Here is a 20,730-nt window from a genome sequence, read left to right as displayed (position 1 = left end):
AAGGAGCAGGTCTGTAGCTTGTGGGTACTCCTGAATCCAACTTTGCTACCGGAGGCTCAGTGGGCCTCGGGGACTAGGAATGTTTATTTTGAGCCCAGGCTAGTTTGCCAGCTAGGGTACCTTTTGGACAGACATGATTTGCCCACTACACCCCATGCTCTGGTAACTTCCAGATTGGATTATTGCAATGGCCTTTACATGGGACTGCTCTTGAAGGTGACTCACAAACTTCAAATGGTTCCAAATGCAGCAGCTAAGAGTTCCTTTTAGAGTTGACATATATCCTCTGTTCTGAAAGCATTGCTTTGGCTGCCTGTTCATTTTGGGGCCCAATTCAAAGTGCTCGCATTGGTGTTTAAAGCCCTGGACGATCCAGATTCCAAATATCTGAAAGAACGCCTCCTGCCTTACAGAACTCCCGCTGGGTGTTAAAATAAACAGAAGGGGCCCTCTTGGTCATTCTGACACCCTCAGGTGGGGTTTTTTTTTGGCAGGGTGGCTGCCTGGGAGAGGGCATTCTCTATGGCAGCCCTTATGCTTTAGAACTCCCTCCCCACAGAGGTGTGCCTGGCGCCTTCATTGTATAGCTTTTGTCGTATGTTGAAGTCACACATCTGTACCTTGTGGCCTTTGACACCTGGGATTTATTTTTAGGACGTACCGCCCCCCCTTCCAATTGTAAATTGTTTTAACTGTTTTTATATTGTTGTAAACCTGCCCTGGGACCTTATGGGGAAGAGTGGGTAAGAAATCAAATTGTTGTTGTCGTTAGATCTTGCAAACTTTGCGTTGAATGTTGCATAAGAATGCATTCTTTGCATAAGAACGTTGCCTGCATTTGCAGAGCTTGTGGAGTTGGGGTTAGTCAGCCTGATAAAGCACAATAAATTCTCATTCTTTGCCTGTTCTTTGTTTCTGCAGAGGCCTCACTTTCCCATCCATCCCACCTGCCCCAACACAAACGGTCCTGGTCTGGAGTCCTATTGAAGATGCTGCTGTTCCTGCTGCTTGGTACCCTCAGTACTCTGGCTATCTGTAAGGTTACTGAGCTGCAGCACCAGCCCATATGCATCCGTGTAAACATGCTCTATGAGGAGGCGCTGTCCCTTTTGCAAAGCCGTGAAATCCTTCGGAACGTACTGCAGCCGAACACACAGCAGTCCTGAAGGACCCTTCCCCTTGCCAGTACCACCACCTGCTGTTTTGTTTTGTTGGTTTTTTGTTTTTGCATCAGCGCAGCCAGAAATTCCTATGGAATTAAGCTCTGGTGGAAATTGCCTTCAGCCATTCAACGCTGGGTTTGGTGGCCAAAGTTCAAGCAGCGCCAAACCACTTGCCCGGGTTGCTTCGCTTCGACTGCAGTTCCTGCGGTAAATCAGAATTTATTGCCCTTTCCTTCCTCCATAGTGGATCCTTTCCTGGGCTGCAAAATGCAGACTTGGTGGTCTGTATGCAAGCAAGCAAGGAGAGACAGTACCCTTAGTAGCAGCCTTGCTATGAGAAGTGATACCTATTTTTGTCACCTTGAGAAGTTTTTGTATATGTTGTCTTCGAGTGTTACTGCTGTAGCAAATACATGCTCACTTTGGAAACAACTATTGTAACCAGGAGGACTGAATGTATTCATTCAGGGGAGAGTGGAGCCATGGTTAAGGTTAGCTTTCGTATATGCATATGTAATTTTTCTAAGCAGCTTGATGTTGGATTTGTAGGTAGAAACTGGTGGTTGTGGAATATAAAGGCAACCTGCCTAAGGTATGCTGCTTTTCGAAAACTCATAGCTACACCCACATCTGCCAATACCTAATTCTTCTCTACCCAGATATTTGTATACCAACCAATGGAAGTATTATCAAAGTATTGTGAAATCTGCACTCAAAGTTTAGCAAGTAACACGTCATTTCATTATATATAATTTTTGCTTTTTACATTTTTGAATTGGTTAAAACAAACAAACTAGGTGCAGTTTCTGTGTCGTTGTGCCTAAGTGCTTTTTCCTGTTGTATCTTAGCTTGGTGGTCTGTACTCCTGAACATACGATGTTATTCCTTAGTGTGAGTTATCTGAGAAAGTTATCTACTCAACTGTACTTTCCCCATTTGCTTGTTTGAGCAGGTAGCGAATAAGCAACACATTTGCCTTATCCTCTGCCATTGTGCAAAGGATCTAATGTGGCGCACAGATCCTGCCTGCTACCCTTCAGTCTCCTGGTGGGTCAGCTTAGACCATGAGTACCTCTCTTGCTCAGGCAGCTTCCACTACTGTAACTAACAACTTTACTAGCTGTTGAAATTACTTCCTAGATTATATCTGGCAAACCCAGCAGCCTCCCTAGGGTAAAACCCCACCGAATCCAGTGAAACCTCCCGAGTAAATACACATAAGATCAGAATGGAAGTAATTTGTGTAGAGTCTAAAAAAACCAAGATGAGAAGCAGAGCTTGGGCATGTGCTTTACAGAGCACAAGTCCCTCCTGGGCTGAGAGCTTGCAACTTAAAATTAGTCACAGGAGAAACAGCAGATGAAAGTGGAGGTGGGGTAAGCAGGGAGGAAGAAAGGTGAGATTCTGCTACTTAAAATGAGAGACTTGGTTCAGGTGGGGCATATGGACAAGGGGATTGTGCAAAAAAGGCTTCATGGGAAAAGTGGGCCTTGAAGCAGGATTTGAAGTCACTGACGTCATCCCAGGGCAACAAGGACAGATGCTTTAGAGGGATTAGAAGACTTTTAGGTAGCTGACAGTGGTGGAGATGCAACTTGAGATTCCTTTCCTGCAGCAAATGCCCCTAAAGCATTTAATATGTAAGGTTACATAACCCACATGCACAGCTCTAGTCAAATAGACATCCGTTACATAGTTTGTGCTTTTAAGAGGATTTGGGTTCTTACAAAAAAGAAAAGAACATTGAACGAATAGGAGCTATGAGTAAATCAATACAGTCATACCTCATGTTACATCCTCTTCAGGTTGCGTCTTTTCAGCTTGCAAATGCGGCAAACCCGGAAGTGTTTACTTCTGGGTTTCACCGCGCACGCAGAAGCTCGAAATATCGCACTTCGCGCATTCGCAGAAGCGTCGCTCTGGTTGCGGACTTTTCAGGGTGCAAACGGCACCCCGGAATGGATCGTGTCCGCAACCAGAGGTACCACTGTATTCTGTTTCTAATTTGGCACATGGGCACCTCTTACGTTCAAGTCAGAGTTGTTGCAGCTCAGCCTCTTTAGCAACGTTTAAAATAAATTTGACAAATTTCTGAATAACATTGGTGTAGAACAAGCACCGCCCATCTCTTCTTTAGCATCCTTGTCTATCCTGAGTAGTAAGGGGGTAGATGTAGAGCGTCAGGGGTTGTGCCTGGGCTTTCTTTCCAAGATTCATAAAATAACTACAACTCAATCATTCCTGGTTAGCCAAGAAATACTTGATTGCCTAATAAGGACTGTTGCAGGAATAAAGGGGGGGAAAGCAGGAGTCCTTTCTGGGTGCCAAGCAGCGACACATTTGATATTTTCAGAAAACGTTTAGTTTTAACATTTCTTCCCGCTATTAAAAAAAAAAAGATTCAAACAAAGCTTTTACTTAAAATACATAGTTCAGCATCACCCAGTAGCATCCAGGGAAAGGTCAGGGTTATGGGAAGTCATCTGCAGATAAATCCGTTTGGATAGCTCTGGGCCAACCCGCCTTGTAGTAGCCGTCACCCCATCGCCACGGCGGACAGGTATCTCTGCAAGGAGGTTGTGCCGCTCCTGTAGAGAAGAGCGGGTGTCATAGGCCTAAATGTAACACAGAAATAATGTTACAAATCACAAAATGCAATATATGAATAAACTTAACTACTAAATTGCCGACTCAGTCTTAAGATTGGTTTACTAAAGAAGCCAAGTATGTGCCATAGAGCAGCTGGCCAATATAGCCAGCCTGAAGTTACATTCATATTTTTTTCTTTCAGAGATGATTTATTCATCTACAGTACCATTGCTGGGGCAGTTTTGCAACATCGGATAATTGCACTTCCCATAGTAAGTTTGTAGTCTAGATAAGAGTAGTTGATCCTTTAGGCAGTTACTCCTAGCCGAAGCCTCCCATTGCCTGCTCTCCTCCCCACCACCACGGTTACAGCTTTCATATGAGCAAGATTTTGTGCAGCCATGCAAATAACTCAAGTGGCAATCAGCCACTCCCCAAGCCCACTGAATATAGCGTGAGCAGTTCTGTTACTGAGAGACTCAAAAAACTGGGAGAAGTTGTATACTCCTGGGGGATGGTAGAGATTTGATGGAGGACTCCTGATTTCGAGACGGGGATGTCAGTCTCTCGGGGTGAGAGGCTGGGAGAAGCTACTGTCCTCTGTGGGTGGTAAGGGCCAAGAATTACAAAGAGAGGACTTTGTAATTTCGCTTACTCGATTTGTATCTTCTGTAGTTGTAATTTTACTGTATTATGGGAAAATCTAAATAAAAAGAAGCTTAAAAACAAAACTGGAGTAGGCAGATGGCAACAACTCAGCAAGGGCTGCTGCAAAGGAAAACAGATCAGCTTCAAAAATGCAAAATGGGATATCTGTATAGAAATGTTGTTTTTATTTTAAAAAAAGATGTAAGGAGTCACAGTCTCCACTGAGAACAGTAGTGGTAGCTTTATAGTAAAAGGAATGCAAAGTTTGGTTAACGTTTGGAATGCTTTCCTGATCATGAGAGCAGTTCAGTGGTGGAGTGAACAGACGTCTAACAGGGACTCTCTACGTCATATCCGGTTCTAAGGCAGGAGGGCAGATTCACTGAAGCACAGGGGCTGCATATAGACAAAGGGAGTAAGTCCACTAAATAAACATGTATAGAAATGTGCTCTTGAATTGTTTCTGCAAAGAGCTCGGTACCTTGCATGAACCTCTTGAGGTACTGACGTGTTCCATCAAAACACATCTACGTACCCTTCAGTGGAATCTTTGCCTGTGCCATTTTTGAAGAAGAATCTGTATCACAGATTGGGCAATATGTGGCTGATAGGTCAGGGAGGAAAACCAGAAAAGAGCTAGTCTTCACGCCTAGCTCAGAAGCAGCTGCTTTTCTCAGGTTCAGTACTGGATCAGACCAGGGGTCCATCTAGTTCAGCACCCTATCCTCACTTTGGCAGGACCCAAGTGCAACTGTGAATTGTGAATCCCAACAACTGTAATTTGAAAGCATACTGTCTCCCCCAACAGTGGAGGTAAAACCTGCTGCACTTAAGAATGGGCCAGAACCATGCATGCATTAATAAGAATCAAGTTACATAGAGGCAGATGTATCGAGTCACATCTCTGGTTAGTTACTGAGGCCACAATCCTGTGCAGGCTGACCTGTAAAGCCCATTATTAAACATAGTGGGACATAATTCAGGCTTGAACTGTTGCAAGCAACTTCCAACATCAATTACATTTATCACTCACAGCACAAGACTGGGTAGCCTGTATTATACAATGCCTAAATTCTGGATACAGAATAAGTTACCAATGTATAATTGCTTCCAAGATTTGAGTTTCTGTGTTGAATACAGACTAAAAGGTACGGACCGGTCGTGACCGACTCTGGGGTTGCGGTGCTCATCTCACGTTATTGGCCGAGGGAACCGGCGTACAGCTTCCAGGTCATGTGGCCAGCATGACAAAGCCGCTTCTGGCAAACCAGAGCAGCACATGGAAACGCCGTTTACTTTGACGTGCTTTCGAACTGCTAGGTTGGCAGGAGCTGGGACCAAGCAACGGGAGCTCACCCCGTTGCGGGGATTTGAACCGCCGACCTTCTGATCGGCAAGTCCTAGGCTCTGTGGTTTAACCCACAGTACCACCCGCGTCCCTATGTTGAATACGCGTTTCTGTGTTGAATACAGACTAGCTGTGCATTTTCACAGAATCTTGAGAGAACGCTCACAACCTGGAATACAGTATCCCTTTGGCAGCAGAATAGCGTACCTGTTTCAGAAGTAGAGGAGATGGATATTTGGCCACGATGGCATTAGCTGTCTCTAGGCTGACCCGGTTAAACTGCTGGATCTGCCTCTTCCAAACTTGCAGCAGTCCCTTTCCAAAGCGGTCCACCTTCATACCCCCGATCCAGTCTCCCTCCAGGCAGAAGGAGAAGCTGGTTTTATCTCGTTCCCTTCTGCAAGTGATGTGAACGAGAAACACAACAGAACAAAGTTATGGGCGTATTGCATCTAGCGCTTGTGCTCCTCTGCAAGGAAATTATCTGTCCACAGCAGAAAGCAAGGATTACATATTAGAAGGTGTCTGTTTTCACATTTCCACCTAAACATTGAGATGTGCTCTTCTTCTTTCAAGATCTCAGCACCTTGTGCAAACGTCATCAGGTCTTCCCAAATAGCAAGAGTATTAAAAAGCATTGAAATCAAAGAGCTTTAAAGTACACAAACTTGAGTGTCTCAGTCACTTCAAGGAATTGAGCCTGCTTCACATGTTACAGCAGGAGGAAAAATGTCAAGTTTCTACCATGGGTCTGACAACTCTCTTCCCTATAACATGTCCAGAGACTCTTTGCAGCTGCCAGGTATGCTCACTACGTGTTTCAAATACAAACTGCACTTAAAATGCTGCAGGAGAGACACTGTCAGGCTGCCTTGGAATTTCCTGGCCCTCACTTTCCTCTAATGTGAAGGCCAAAGATGGTGGTGTTTGAGGCAGGAATTTGGAGAATGGGAGTGAACTGCAGACGTAGAGGATTGGAGGCCAATACTGGCAGCGGAATGGAACAAATCTCTGCAGGAGAAACCCGAATCCTGGCAGGAATCCATAAATGCTTCTCAGGTAGTATCTGAAACTAAGGCAGCAGGTGCTAAATGGAAGATTGAGCCAGATGCGAATTCCTGCGTACCATACTGACCCTTAGGGCAGTGTTTCTCAACCAGTGTGCCTCCAGATGTTTTGGGACTACAACTCCCATCATTCCTGACCACTGGTCTTGCTAGCTAGGGATGATGGGAGTTGTAGTCCCAAAACATCTGGAGGCACACTGGTTGAGAAATACTGCCTTAGGGTGCCAGTTAGACCCAATCATGCCAGGAAGTGGGCCTCACGGCAAAAACCAGTATTTTAGATTCCACCAGAAGGCATGGCACTTGGAAGAGAGCCCAGTGCCCACGTAACCCAGTGGCACACCAGAAAACGGAGCTGCTGAGATGTGCTCAGGGAAGTGTTTGCTTCACTCACTTGAATGGAGCTTCCGCCACAGCCTTGGTGAACGTACTGGCAAAGTCGGCAAACTCCTTCCAGCTCTCGAGGAGTCGAACTTGGACCCCCGTCTGAAGCTGCAGAGCCACCAGGCCCTGCAAAGGCAAATAATGGTGGTGAGCAAGGCAGCTTAGCTTTGGGATACGAGTCTGCGGCATCTCCTGCACCCTCCTGGTGATTAATAAGAGTCTTCATCGTCATAGACCAGGCATCCCCAAACTGCGGCCCTCCAGATGTTTTGGCCTACAACTCCCATGATCCCTAGCTAACAGGACCTGTGGTCAGGGATGGTGGGAATTGTAGTCCAAAACATCTGGAGGGCCGAAGTTTGGGGATGCCTGTCCTAGACATCACAGCATTCTAGTATTTACTGATCAGCCAAGTGCCTTACCCTGGAGGAAGAAGCAAAACAAAAAAAGCAACACATGGGTCACTGACTCCATGCTCACTCACTTCTTCCACGTCCAGTCTGGATAGGTTTGGGATGGAATTTGCCTTTCCTCTCCGATTCCTCCGTTTACTCTGCTCCTGGGCCTCACTGCCACTCTGCAATGCTTGCTGCACTTTCTTCCGCGACTTAAGACTGAGAAGACAAGGAATGAATGAACAGCCCACATTGGCGGTAACAACTATTTGCATTGCTTAAAAATCGGCATTCCCAGTGGTAAAATATATATGCCCTGCAAACACAGACGGTACCACTGAGAAAGGTCCAGTAGGCGCTGCATGTCTGCGTATGCTGTTCTGCTCAGGTGTTTGCTGCATCGGTTTGCAAGGCTTTTCCTGTGACTTAGACTGGAGAATGCTGAGCAGCCTATTGCCACGACCGTTCACAGTGGGGAGGCAGCATTCGGAAATTTCAGCAACATTCTAACCTGAAGTATTTTTCTAGTTCTACTACAGCCAAGGCCAGAGTTTTCCCAGGGGTTTTCTTCATGACGTTTGCCGCAAAGCTCTGCAGAGTCTCAGTGGGCCCTTCCATGCTAACCTGGGGGCAAGACACACAAGAAAACAGAGGATATCTATTCCTGGACCAGAGTTGAAATAACAAACAAACAAACCACCACCTCCAATTGGCGTTATAAGGCTCACATTCTATCTCCGGACAAACCCGTTTCGGGTTCATGCACTCACCAGTTTTTCAGAATGAAACAATACCTGGGCCTCCTCCTATATACCAAGGGTGTTGAATCTCTTCCAGCTCAAGGACTGTAATATCTTGTTGGGAACCATACCAGTGGTGGGCAGGGAAAGAGGCAGAAGTGGGTGAGTGTGTCTCTTACCTCTGTATAGTAATAGAATCATAGAGTTGGAAGAGACCACAAGGGCCATCCAGTCTAACCCCCTGCCAAGCAGGAAACACCATCAAAGCATTCCTGACAGGTGGCTGTCAAGCCTCTGCTTAAAGACCTCCAAAGAAGGAGACTCCACCACACTCCTTGGTAGCAAATTCCACTGCCGAACAGCTCTTACTGTCAGGAAGTTCTTCCTAATGTTTAGGTGGAATCTTCTTTCTTGTAGTTTGAATCCCTTGCTCCGTGTCCGCTTCTCTGGAGCAGCATAAAACAACCTTTCTCCCTCCTCTATATGACATCCTTTTATGTATTTGAACATGGCTATCATATCACCCCTTAACCTTCTCTTCTCCAGGCTAAACATATCCAGCTCCCTAAGCCGTTCCTCATAAGGCATCGTTTCCAGGCCTTTGACCATTTTGGTTGCCCTCTTCTGGACACGTTCCAGCTTGTCAGTATCCTTCTTCAACTGTGATGCCCAGAACTGGACAAAGTACTCCAGGTGAGGTCTGACCAGAGCAGAATACAGTGGTACTATTACTTCCCTTGATCTAGATGCTATACTCCTATTGATGCAGCCCAGAATTGCATTGGCTTTTTTAGCTGCTGCATCACACTGTTGACTCATGTCAAGTTTGTGGTCTACCAAGACTCCTAGATCATTTTCACATGTACTGCTCTCAAGCCAGGTGTCTCCCATCCTGTATTTGTGCCTTTCATTTTTTTTTTGCCCAAGTGTAGTACTTTACATTTCTCCTTGTTAAAATTCATCTTGTTTGCTTTGGCCCAGTTGTCTAATCTGTTAAGGTCATTTTGAAGTGTGATCCTGTCCTCTGGGGTATTAGCCACCCCTCCCAATTTGGTGTCATCTGCAAACTAGCTCAGGATAATAATAATAATAATAATAATAATAATAATAATAATAATAATAATAATATAATTTTATTAGTGATACCCTGCCCATCTGGCTGGGTTGCCCCAGCCACCCAGGAGGCTACATTCCAGCCCTGCCAAAACCAGAGGTTCCTACACACAAACACGCACACCCCTCCATCCAGGAAGCAAGTCGGATTGTCAGAGTTCAAGTACACATCACAACCAAGCAAAGGCATTTGATCACACGGAGCAGGACTGGTAAGTGGATGTCGTCTATAGGTAGGGCTTGGCAGAGAGGCCTGGAGGACTCACTAGGCCTCAAGCCTGAACATTGATACAGTAGATTGTTTTTAAATAGATGGTGCAAGCTGTCACTTGGGTAGCAGTTAAGACACTACATCGTGAGTGACCTCACCTGTTTATAGTTATGGATCATAGCAACAAATTCTTCTAGCAGCACTAGGACTAGAAGGTTGGGTTCTTCTGTCCAGTTGTCTTCTTCAGCCTAGAGGAACAAACGAACATTTAAGACGGGACAGTACAAAGGAGAGGGCTATTGCTATTAAAAAGAAATAAGGGATGTATAAACTGCTATGTATGCTCCAGAATGAGGAAGCTAAATTCTTGAAGGAGAGAAATTACCAACAAATGGGAGTGAACTGACCTAATTCTGGTTACAGAGTGTGGGCAAGTTTGTGGGCAACGAAGAGAGGTATGTTGAGAGACCAAAAATGGGGAGGTCCTGGAGATCTTTTTCTCCCTACCAAATCAGAAAGCTCGATGGTCACTGAAAGGATTCTAGAGGAATTCTCTGCCACACTGCCCATATAATGCAACAGGCCTCCTTTGATTGCAAAATTGTACATTCCACAAGGCTCTAGCAAACAAACGGATTACTCTTGGCATGTTTCCTCAGGTAACGTGGAGGATATTGCCGGATGTGTCGTTAAATGTACGCAACAAGCATCAGAAAGGTGGGTGGGAAAGGATGTGCTATCAGGGAGATCACCACAGGGATAGCTTAGCACAGACATCCCCAAACTGCGGCCCTCCAGATGTTTTGGCCTACAACTCCCATGATCCCCAGCTAAGAGGACCAGTGGTCAGGGATGATGGGGATTGTAGTCCAAAACGTCTGGAGGGCCGAAGTTTGGGGATGCCTGGCATCAGTTCAACCGCCTCCCACTATGACTTCAGTGCTAGAAGGGGGGGGGAGCCTTTGAGGAAATGTAATCCTACCTGACCTAGTCCAGTTTTCCTTCTCCAGGCGATACTGCAAGGAACAGCTTGACTCTCAATCACACAGCTGCACTCCATTGCCTGCAGAGCAGTAAGCACCAGCCCGCCACCTTCAACCTGTAATAGACCTAAGGAGAGGACAGAGATCAGCTGCAGGGCCAGTTCAATACATTTCGCTTGCTGAAACTTCTTAGGTGACACCGAGCAAACTGTGGGGCTTGCAACAGCTCGTGCTTCCCAACACACCCCTTGCATGAGCTGCCAAATAGTAGGGCCGGCTCCAGGACAGGCAGTTAACACCCAGCAGAGCTAAAAGTGAAGGGGCAGTACCTGGATCTAGGACTGCTTGGATGTGTTTCAGACACTCTGCTGGCCTCTGGGCCTTCCACCGGTTAGCAAGGGCCTTCCTCCTCTCTCTTTCCTGCTGCTGCAGCATCTTCTGGGTTTCTTGCTCATTTCTCCTCTGCCGGGCTTTGCCCAGTTCCTCCTGGCTGCGCTTTGTTTTCGTCTGAAGAGGCAAAGGTTTCAAGCTTTCCTCTGCCACCTGACAGCTGCCGTTTTGCACCAAGCAGTCGGAGACACAAACGGTCGGTCGAAGCACAGTCTGTTTCTTGGGACCCAATGAACCCACTTCCTGGTCGCTATCTGACAGTTCCCATGTACTGGGTACAGCCCTTCCCTGGGTTCCTTGGCCTCTGGGTAGCTGTGACAGCTGCCTGCAATCTGTGACCGCTTTCTCATCAATGGAGCAGAGTCCGTTTCCTCCAGCGGAGTCTCGCTTGCTCAGTTCCCGGATCCTAGTATACGAAGGACAAGCGGAGGAAGGCTCAGACGTCAAAAGCTTCCTCTTGAGCCTTTCAGCCAAGGGAATAACTTCCTCCTCCTCACTCTCGCTGCTGAGCTGCACTATCGCTCTCAGACAAGTGGGAGCCCTCGCCGAATCCTGGCTGCCACGTGCTTTTTTCCATGCAGGAGAGGCCATGGACGAATCTTCCGAGTCTGAGCTGCAGAGCACAACCACATTCTCTTCTAGAGGAGGAGTTTGGACGCCACTTTTTATGCTTGGGGGCTGCTTCTTCAGGAAATCAAAGGTTGGCAGGTCCTCACCATCACTGTCCCCCAACTCTGGGGACATGGTGTTCAGCCTCACGTGATGAGCGGAGTGCCAGGAAAACGGGGCCCGCCTAAGAAAAAGAAGCGCCAAGTTTTAGTCCAAACGACAACAGCTGCAACCTCTTAGGCATGAGAAGCAGACATTGTGCATCCTCATTCCCCCACAGCAGCCTTCGCCAACCTGGGGTAATCCAGACATCTTGGACTACAATTCCCATCATCTGGCTGAGGCTGATGGGCATTGTAGTCCAAAATGGAGGGTCTCAGGCTGGCAATGGCTGCCCCGGGAACTTGACGAGGTTCCCCTTCCGGCAGGAAGAATCAAGAGCTGTAGACTGTCCAGGTGCTTGGGAGAGAAGAGAGAGAAAAAACATCCACAGACCCAAACATCTGGGGCTACCTGGTCCCAGCAGCTAGGTAGCACATGGAGGGGGTGAGTACTAACTGCCACTCCATAGGGTTGTCGCAGAATGTGAAAGAGCAAATAGTATCAACAATAGTAATATTGAAAGCCATGGGCCTGGACATTACACACACCCCCACCTCCTTTCATGATGTACTGCTAAATTTAAAAAACAACAACCCTTTATGTTATTTTTTTTTGTTTACATGACTTATAAGCCCACTTTGGGGGCCAGCCTGCTCAAAGAGGTATACAATAGCATTTTTTTAAACAATACAACAAAACCACACCATATATTACTAAAAACACCAGCAAACTAAAACAGATAATGAAAGCTGCAGTACTTTGTGAATCCTATGACTTTTATTGCAATTGTGCTGCTTGGCCTTTTTTTTTTTAGTTGTTTTGTTAATGGTGCTCTATAGATCACTAATAATAATAATAATAATAATAATAATAATAATAATAATAATAAATGCCTCGCTGATCCTGTTGGGTTTCCCCAGCCACTCTGAGCGGCTTCCAACATATCTAAAAACATAATGAAAGCATCAAGCGTTAAAAACCTCCTGACGCTGCGCTGCCTTCAGATGTCTCCTAAAAGCTGTGCAAATTCTTTATCTCCTTGGCATCTGAATGGTTCCGTTTTATATTTGGTTCATTATTCTATCTATGTTGTGCCTGTGGTGCTCTTTCTTGGTTTGTAAGCTGCTTTGCGATTCACGGGGAACGAAAAGCTGCATAGAAATATAAGCAAGCAAGAAACCCCCGTGTGTCCTGGGGGGGGGGGCGCGGCTTCAGAGGACCCACCTTGTCAGCCCACCTTGGGGTAGGTCTGAATTTCATCCCCGGAGACTCGTTTTTCAACAGTTGAGTCCCTGGAATGGTGAGCGATAAACTAGGGAGGAAAGTGCTTCTGAGCACGTGCAGAGAGCCTTCCACCCACCCACCACCCTCAGCCTCTTTGGAAAGGAAGCAAGGGGCACAAAGGGCTTTCTCGGCGGTACCTCTCTCTCTGCTCAGAAACAGAAGCAGCCGCTCTCCTCCTCCTCCTCCTCCTCCTCTTCCTCCTCCTCCTATTCCTGGCCCGCAGCAGTTAGTATGGAGCCCGGGAATCGGAGCCTCATTCAAACGCGGCGCTTCTCCCCGCAAGCCCCGGATCCGGAAGCTTTGCAAGGCGGAGCCGGCCGGGTTGCCGACCAGGAGGCGGCGGCGAAGAAGGTCAAATGGCGGCGCTGCTCGGCAGGCTCTCGCCTTGGGCTCTCGGCTCCGGAGGGCAACGTGAGTGGCGGGCGGAGGGAGCCTGGCAAGGGGACAAGTCCCGGGGAAACGGGGTGGTGGGGTCGTGGGGAGAGATCGAGACGCGTGCAATAGGCGGGGATGCATGAGGTGCAAAACATGCCGCATCGCCGGAATGGCTGCAAACGCAACAGCAGCAAAAGTGGGAGTTCAGTGGGCCTTTATTTTATTTTTGCACAGGGAGTGTTTCCTGTTCAGAATCGGGTATTGCTCTTCTCCCCCCCCCACCCCCACCCGTTTTAATATCCTTCCTTCCTTCTCTCCCTCCCAGCCTTTGGTGACATTTTGCCTGTTGAGGGTTTGGGCATTTTTGTCTGTTCGCATCGTCGTGGGGACGGGACAAAACAGCTTTTCTTCCTTTGGTAGTATAAAAAAGCCAGCAGTTATTTGGCTCTGCATCTAAAAAAAGGTCACCCAGAGTGTTCATGATTGAGTTGCGGTTTGAACAGGGGACTGCTGGCTCACAGCTCATGGTCGTCACCGCAACACTGACCAGTTCTTCCCAACCCACCCTCTCTGAACTTTCGAATAACATAAAACACTTCAGTATCCAGTGGCTGGTGTGAGGTTTCTTTCTCAGTTTAAATATTTGACGGTTTATATCCCACCCCCAGTTTTGATGAGTCTTTCCTCTCTCGCTCTCTCTCCACAGTTTTGCCTATTTCCCCCCTAAGTGCAGTTGCAGTGAGGTTTGCATCTAAGAAGAGTGGAGGCAGTTCCAAAAATCTTGGGGGGAAAAGTCCTGGGAAAAGTTACGGAGTTAAAAAATTGGACGGTAAGTCCCTTGGCTCTTTTTGCAGCTGCCTTTCAGTTTACAGTACAGTGGTACCTCGCAAGACGAAATTAATTCGTTCCACGAGTCATTTTGTCTTGCGATATTTTCGTCTTGCAAAGGGCGGTTTCCCATAGGAATGCATTGAAATTTAATTAATGTGTTCCTATGGACCAAAAAAAAGCGCAAAAAAGGCGCTGACTCACCCGCCACGGCCGCTCTGGAAGTTTTTAAGGCTCTGGGGAGGGGGAAGCAGGAGGAGGGCCAGGGAGAGGCTCCCTCCCTCCTTCCCCATCAGCCGTTCGCGCCCAACCAGGCAGCCAGTGGGACTGGACGGGGCGGGGCGGATGGAGCACTTCGGCAGCCTGCGCTCTGCTCAATGACGGCTGCTCTCCTGTGCCTCCGTGCAGCCATGCCGTCCTACTCGGTGATGGTGGCGACGGGCAGCCAGTGGTTCTCGGGCACCGAGGAGTAAGGGAGGGGCGCGGGCGGGATGACAATGGAAACTTCTGCCTGCTCCCTCCCTTCTTCCCCAGCAGCCATTCACACTCTCAACCAGATGGCCACTCTCTCGTTTGCGCGCCTGCCCTGCTTCATCTTGCGAAACACGGCCATAGGAAACTTCATCTTACGAGTCTCCCAAAAACTCGCAAAACGCTTTCGTCTTGTGAGTTTTTCTTTGTGCGAGGCGTTCGTCTAGCGGGGGATCACTGTATTTTTCTTGCTGCCAGCTGGTCTGGCTTTCACAGGGATGCTTTCAAGAAGGCATATACTGTACAGTGGTCCCTCGACTTACGAAGTATTCGACTTACAAAATTTCAAGTTACGAATGAAAAAAAATGGCTGCACGCTTATGGTTTTTTTTGACATCCGGAAGGAAAACCGTTGCGGTTTAGATGGGGTTTTTTCAACTTACAAATTTTAGATGCGGTTTACTCGACTTACGATTTTTTCCGTTTCCAATGCATTCCTATGGGAAACCTCTTTTTTCGACTTACAAATTTTTCGACCTACGAATGTGCATTCGGAACAGATTAAATTCGTAAGTCGAGGGAGCACTGTATTATGAATGTGTATTGGCAAGACTGGCCAGTAGGTGGCAGAATTGCACTGACCAACGACAGGATTCTGCTTACTTGGAAGCACACAGTACAGTACTGCTAATTGAAATTTGTGCACGGATATTAATTCTCTTTGGGATGCAGATTCAGGAGCTTTGCAGCAAGGGAGAGCCTCAATAAGCGAAGTGGAATGCACCATCCAGTTTACATTGCATGTGTCTATACTTCATGTGCACCAGGTGTGGAGAGCTCCTTTAGTAGAGCACGGGACTCTCGATCTCAGGGTTGCGGTTTGAGCCCCATGTTGGGCAAAAGATTCCTGCATTGCAGGGGGTTGGGCTAGATGACCCTCAGGGTTTCCTTCCAGCTCTACCATTCCATGATTCTAAAACCTGTGGCCTTCCAGGTGTTGCTGAATTACAGCTCTTGTCATCTCTGAGCATTGGCTTTGTTTGCTGAAGCTGATGGAAGTTGCAGTTCAGCAACACCTAGTAGGGGATGTGCACGCATAGTGCTATGTCGCCATTACTCCCAGGTATTGACATCCTTGGGACCCAGGTGGCGCTGTGGGTTAAATCACAGAGTCTAGGGCTTGCTGATCAGAAGGTCGGCGGTTCGAATCCCTGCAACGGGGTGAGCTCCCGTTGCTCGGTCCCAACTCCTGCCCACCTAGCAGTTCGAAAGCACATCAAAGTACAAGTAGATAAATAGGGACCGCTCCGGCGGGAAGGTAAACGGCATTTCCGTGCGCTGCTCTGGTTCGCCAGAAGCAGCTTTGTCATGCTGGCCACATGACCCGGAAGCTGTCTGCGGACAAACGCCGGCTCCCTCGGCCTATAGAGCGAGATGAGCGCCGAAACCCCAGAGTCGGACACGACTGGACCTAATGGTCAGGGGCCCCTTTACCTTTACATTGACATCCTTAGGATAAGCCCAAGGTTTGCAGAAGTATTAAAAATCGTTTGGAGAGAACGCTAAAGGAAGGCTGTGTGTGAGTGAGAGAGACAGATACCGGTTTTCTAATTTACGTGATCTAGCATCATCTGCAATGGGTATTCCTTCGTAAGAAATGAGACTACAGGTAGTTTTTGTTCCATGGAGCAATTCCTATTCATTGCCTGCTTTCATCACGGAAGCCGAATTCTTCACTTCATCTTAACGCCTTTTTCAGGAAACTTTGTCCACGCTGGCAACACACTGGCGACACAGCGGGTGATTCGCTGGCACCCGGGAGCTCACGTAAGTTATTCTTTTTGGTATTCCCGAGAGTGTTTATAATTGAGACTTTGCTTGTTCTGCTCCACTTTCAGCAAACTTCCTGCTTCCTTTTCATTCTGCATTATCCTGAAATGAGCCAAGTTTCTTTATACTAACCTTTTCTCGAAGGCTTCCAGGGGAGTTGCTTATTCTAACAAGATATTGGAGAGCCTTCTTAGTTGAAACAGCCCTCGCCTCTGAAAGCAAAGCTTTCGCAACCCTGTTTTAAGTGACATTCAGATTCAATGAACAATATAGTTAAGCTTCGCGCACCTGAATGTCTCGGGTACATTGAAAAAACATTGCTCAGTCATGGATCTAAAAATAAATGGGCAAATTACACTGTAGTCAAGCGGCAGGAAAGCGGGAGAGCACTTCACAGCTCACAGTGTGATAAGACAGGGGAGTTCTGCTTGCTGCACAGCACAACTTGCAATATTTCAAACATTTCCCCCCCCCCCTTTTTAAAAGAAAGGTCTATTCGCAGAGCTCCTGAACCGTGCCAGGAAATACCTGGGCAGAATAGTGTAACACATAATCCCAAATCCCAAAGAAGCCAAACCCATTTGAGATAAGTTTCAGGTGGCCTGAACTTACTGTAGGTGTGTTGAAATCACTTACGAGCAGGTGAGGTTTGGCCAAGCGCCATATCTAGTGCTTTACAGCAGGTGCATGGGCAGATGTCAGAGAGGGGGAACCTGTGGCCCATCAACTCCCATTATTCCTGATGACTGGCAATGCAGGCTGGGGCTGATGGGCGTCCCAACAACATCTGGAGGGATACAGCTTCCCCCATCCTTGACGACTGTGTCTGTTCCCATTTCTACTCAGCACCCTGATATCCACCCATCAGAGCCAGGTGCAAAATCATGGCTGAAAGTTGAGGGAGGGGGGTCAGGTGTAAAATTGTGGTTTTGCAGCAGAGCTAATAACCTACTGCCTCCCAGGTGGAACATACACTGCGATGACCTGCATATAAAAATACAAATCTGAATCAGAGAACTTCCGGCCAAATTCAATAGCCCAGCGAGGTTAGTTTTAAACAGTTTTTGATGTGGTTTTTAAAGTTGTTGTGACCTGCCCTGGGATCTTAGGGCGAAGGCCTAAGTTTTCTGCTTAGTTTTCTGCTGCTCCAGATAAGCGGACACGGAGCAATGGATTCAAGCTACAAGAAAGAAGATTCCACCTAAACATTAGGAAGAACTTCCTGACAGTAAGAGCTGTTCGGCAATGGAATTTGCTGCCAAGGAGTGTGGTGGAGTCTCCTTCTTTGGAGGTCTTTAAGCGGAGGCTTGACAGCCATCTGTCAGGAATGCTTTGATGGTGTTTCCTGCTTGGCAGGGGGTTGGACTGGATGGCCCTTGTGGTCTCTTCCAACTCTATGATTCTATGAAATCGAATAATCAGAAGTATTACTAATGGGAAGCGGATGAAGCCTTTTGGTCTTGCTGCCGTTCAGCAATTGAGAGCCATAAATGATTACTGCAGATCGTCCAGCGATCTACTTTTTGCCCGTCCGTATTTTCATAGGCGCAAGCCAAGTGGGGTGAAAGATCCAAAGGGAAAAGTGAATGGAAGTAGCGAACCAGCAGTTGAATAATAGTCTTATATGGTGATGAAGCATTATTGTCATATGCCATGGCTTCCGACTTCATGGCAGCCCTGTGATCAGACATCCAGTGGCTATGCAAACAGCCTTCCTCACATGAGCAGAGCCATGAGTTTAGTTGCCTGTGTATAGGGTTGCCAGACTCAATAGAGGACAGGACTTCTGTGCCTTTAATTGCCCTGCTCTCTTTTGAGTCTGGAAACCTTAAAGAGAAACCAGCAGACCCTTTGTTTAATTTCCAAGCAAAGGCTCTGCTGGTTTCTCTTTAAGGTTTCCAGACTCAAAAGAGAGCAGGGCAATTAAAGGCACAGAAGTCCTGTCCTCTATTGAGTCTGGCATCCCTACCTTGTACCAAAACACACCAAGGTGCTGACATGTAACATTGGGCATCACTACTGTGCTCCAGAGTCTTAAAACTTTTCTCCTCTTTTAATTTTCCTTGTTTCCGCCTGTTAATAGGTGGGAATAGGCCGCAACAAGTCGCTCTACGCGCTTGAAGATGGGATTGTGCGGTACACGAAGGAAGTCTACGTGCCGCCTCCCCGCAGCAAGGAAAGCACAGAGGTGATCTGCCAGTTACCCAAAGGAGCTGTGCTGTACAAAACTTTCATCAACGTCATTCCCACTAAAGAGGTGGGGAGCTTCAAGTTGGTCGAGATGGTCTGAGACTTTTGAGGTCTCCTGGACGACAGCAAGGAACTGGCCAGCTTTATCTGAGCCCGGACATAAACAGGTCTGAAAACGCTGGTGTAGTTCTGAATGGACTTCACCTGCTCGGTCACCTGCGGGTTGGCTGCTCAATATATTCTAGGCACCTGGAATGCATTCTCAACAAAGAGGATGTTGTTTAAATTTCTTTTTCTAAAATAAAAGGGCAGTTCTGTCCTCTCTTATCATCTTACCAGGAGAGCTAATTCAAGCTGATGTTTTCATCCGATTAGCTCGTAACGCAGGCATCCCCAAACTTGGCCCTCCAGATGTTTTGGGACTACAATTCCCATCATCCCTGACCACTGGTCCTGTTAGTAGGGATGATGGGAGTTGTAGTCCCAAAACATCTGGAGGGCAGAGTTTGGGGGTGCCTGCTCTAATGTAATGGGAGAATTTTGATGGGCTGGATTAGAGTCAGGTTCTGAACACGAAAGTGTTACTCAGGCAATTCTCAGAAGATTTCACACAGCAGCCTGAACGTCTATAAATGCACATGCAATCATTTCTCCTAATATTTCAACACAGGAGTGGTTTGATGGGGGCCATGGGCAACGAGCCCTCTGCTGCAACCTCCCCCAATGCCCCTACCACCACCCTGGTGGCTGTTCTCCTCCACCCGCATAGCAAAGTTATTGGTAGGATGGATGCAGATGGGCAACAGTGGACCATGTGCAGACCCACCGGGCAAAGTAGCTGCAGCATCTCCCCAAAATACTCCTGGTCCCTGATGCAGTAGCATACATTGGGGCCCATAAGCACCAAGGGTTACGCTGTAGCCGCTCCGCTCAGCTTACACAAAGCAATCAGACATTGAATGTTTTTGTAGGGTCTGTTGCTGAGTCAGAGTCGATTTCTGTTTCCGGGGTTCATTACTTTGAAATGCTTCTGCAGTGGTGCTGGCTGGCTTTGACACATATCAAGCCCTGCATCTGTAGCCTTGTCCTTCCAGCATTGGCTACCATAAATATAGCGGGAGCGGGTGGCGCTGGGGTCTAAACCACAGAGCCTAGGGCTTGCCGATCAAGAGGTTGGCAGTTTGAATCCCTGCAACGGGGTGAGCTCCTGTTGCTCTGTCCCAGCACCTGCCAACCTAGCAGTTCGAAAGCACGCCAGTGCAAGTAGATAAATGGGTACCACTCCGGCGGGAAGGTAAACAGCATTTCCCTGCGCTCTGGCTTCCATCACAGTGTCCCGTTGCGCCAGAAGCGGTTTAGTCATGCTGGCCACATGACCCGGAAAGCTGTATGTGGACAAACTCTGGCTCCCTTGACCTGAAAGCGAGATGAGCGCTGCACCCCATAGTCTGCTTTGACTGGACAACCATCTAGGGATCCTTTACCTTTACTATAAATATGCAGGACCAGTGGCCTTGCTGTGGTTTGTTTTTTTAAAAACTCTGGCCTACTGAGCTGGGAAGCAGCTGTTAGCACAGTCAAGAGGGCAGAACTGATGCAATGCTTTAGGGAGAACCCTGGGCTATTGTGCTCCTAGCCAGGAGTGCCGCAAGCTGCCCTTTCATGCTCTAGTCCAGTGTTTCCCAACCTTGTGCCTCCAGATGTTTTGAGACTACAATTCCCATCATCCCTAGCTAGCAAGACCAGTGGTCAGGAATGATGGGAATTGTAGTCTGAAAACAGCTGGAGGCACAAGGTTGGGAAACACTGCTCTAGTCTGCCCTGTGTGTCTGGTTGTGTCCCTCAGTTTGCTTTTGCCTCCGGCACATTTCTTTTTTGGGGGATTTAATCCATTCTTTTTTAAAAATCTGGGTTGTAGCAGCTCCCTCCATTTTGATTTTCAGGTGGGAGGGGAAATGCCACCATCTGAAACCATGCAGCCGTCTACACAGGAAACACCAGCATTTGGGG

The 20,730-nt window shown here is 47.5% G+C and overlaps 3 protein-coding genes across 3 annotated transcripts in view; 2 read left to right on the top strand and 1 right to left on the bottom strand.

Moving 5' to 3' along the window:
* LRRC59 (leucine rich repeat containing 59) overlaps positions 1–3,642 on the top strand; it is a 13,688-nt gene extending 10,046 nt beyond the window's left edge. The window contains exon 8 of the mRNA XM_035104385.2: positions 922–3,642. Within this exon, the coding sequence (XP_034960276.1) occupies positions 922–1,166 (245 nt within the window). The 3' untranslated portion in view covers positions 1,167–3,642. The remainder of the gene's footprint in view (positions 1–921) is intronic.
* On the bottom strand, positions 3,602–11,820 carry EME1 (essential meiotic structure-specific endonuclease 1). Its single transcript, XM_035104386.2, has 8 exons — positions 10,971–11,820; positions 10,641–10,768; positions 9,817–9,906; positions 8,106–8,218; positions 7,684–7,813; positions 7,210–7,325; positions 5,956–6,145; positions 3,602–3,778 (listed from the first exon to the last, which is right to left on the bottom strand). Exons 1-8 carry the CDS (start codon positions 11,773–11,775, stop codon positions 3,602–3,604), a joined length of 1,749 nt encoding a protein of 582 aa, XP_034960277.1. The 5' UTR covers positions 11,776–11,820.
* On the top strand, positions 11,774–20,730 carry MRPL27 (mitochondrial ribosomal protein L27). The gene is made up of 5 exons (XM_035099018.2): positions 11,774–11,790; positions 13,310–13,437; positions 14,108–14,230; positions 16,460–16,527; positions 18,614–20,730. Exons 1-5 carry the CDS (start codon positions 11,774–11,776, stop codon positions 18,818–18,820), a joined length of 543 nt encoding a protein of 180 aa, XP_034954909.1. The 3' UTR covers positions 18,821–20,730.

The sequence above is a fragment of the Zootoca vivipara genome, chromosome 2 (assembly GCF_963506605.1).
Source record: "Zootoca vivipara chromosome 2, rZooViv1.1, whole genome shotgun sequence".
Taxonomy (NCBI): Eukaryota; Metazoa; Chordata; class Lepidosauria; order Squamata; family Lacertidae; genus Zootoca; species Zootoca vivipara.
Note: the sequence above shows the minus strand (reverse complement) of the source record. Positions and strands in the feature narration are given on the sequence as shown.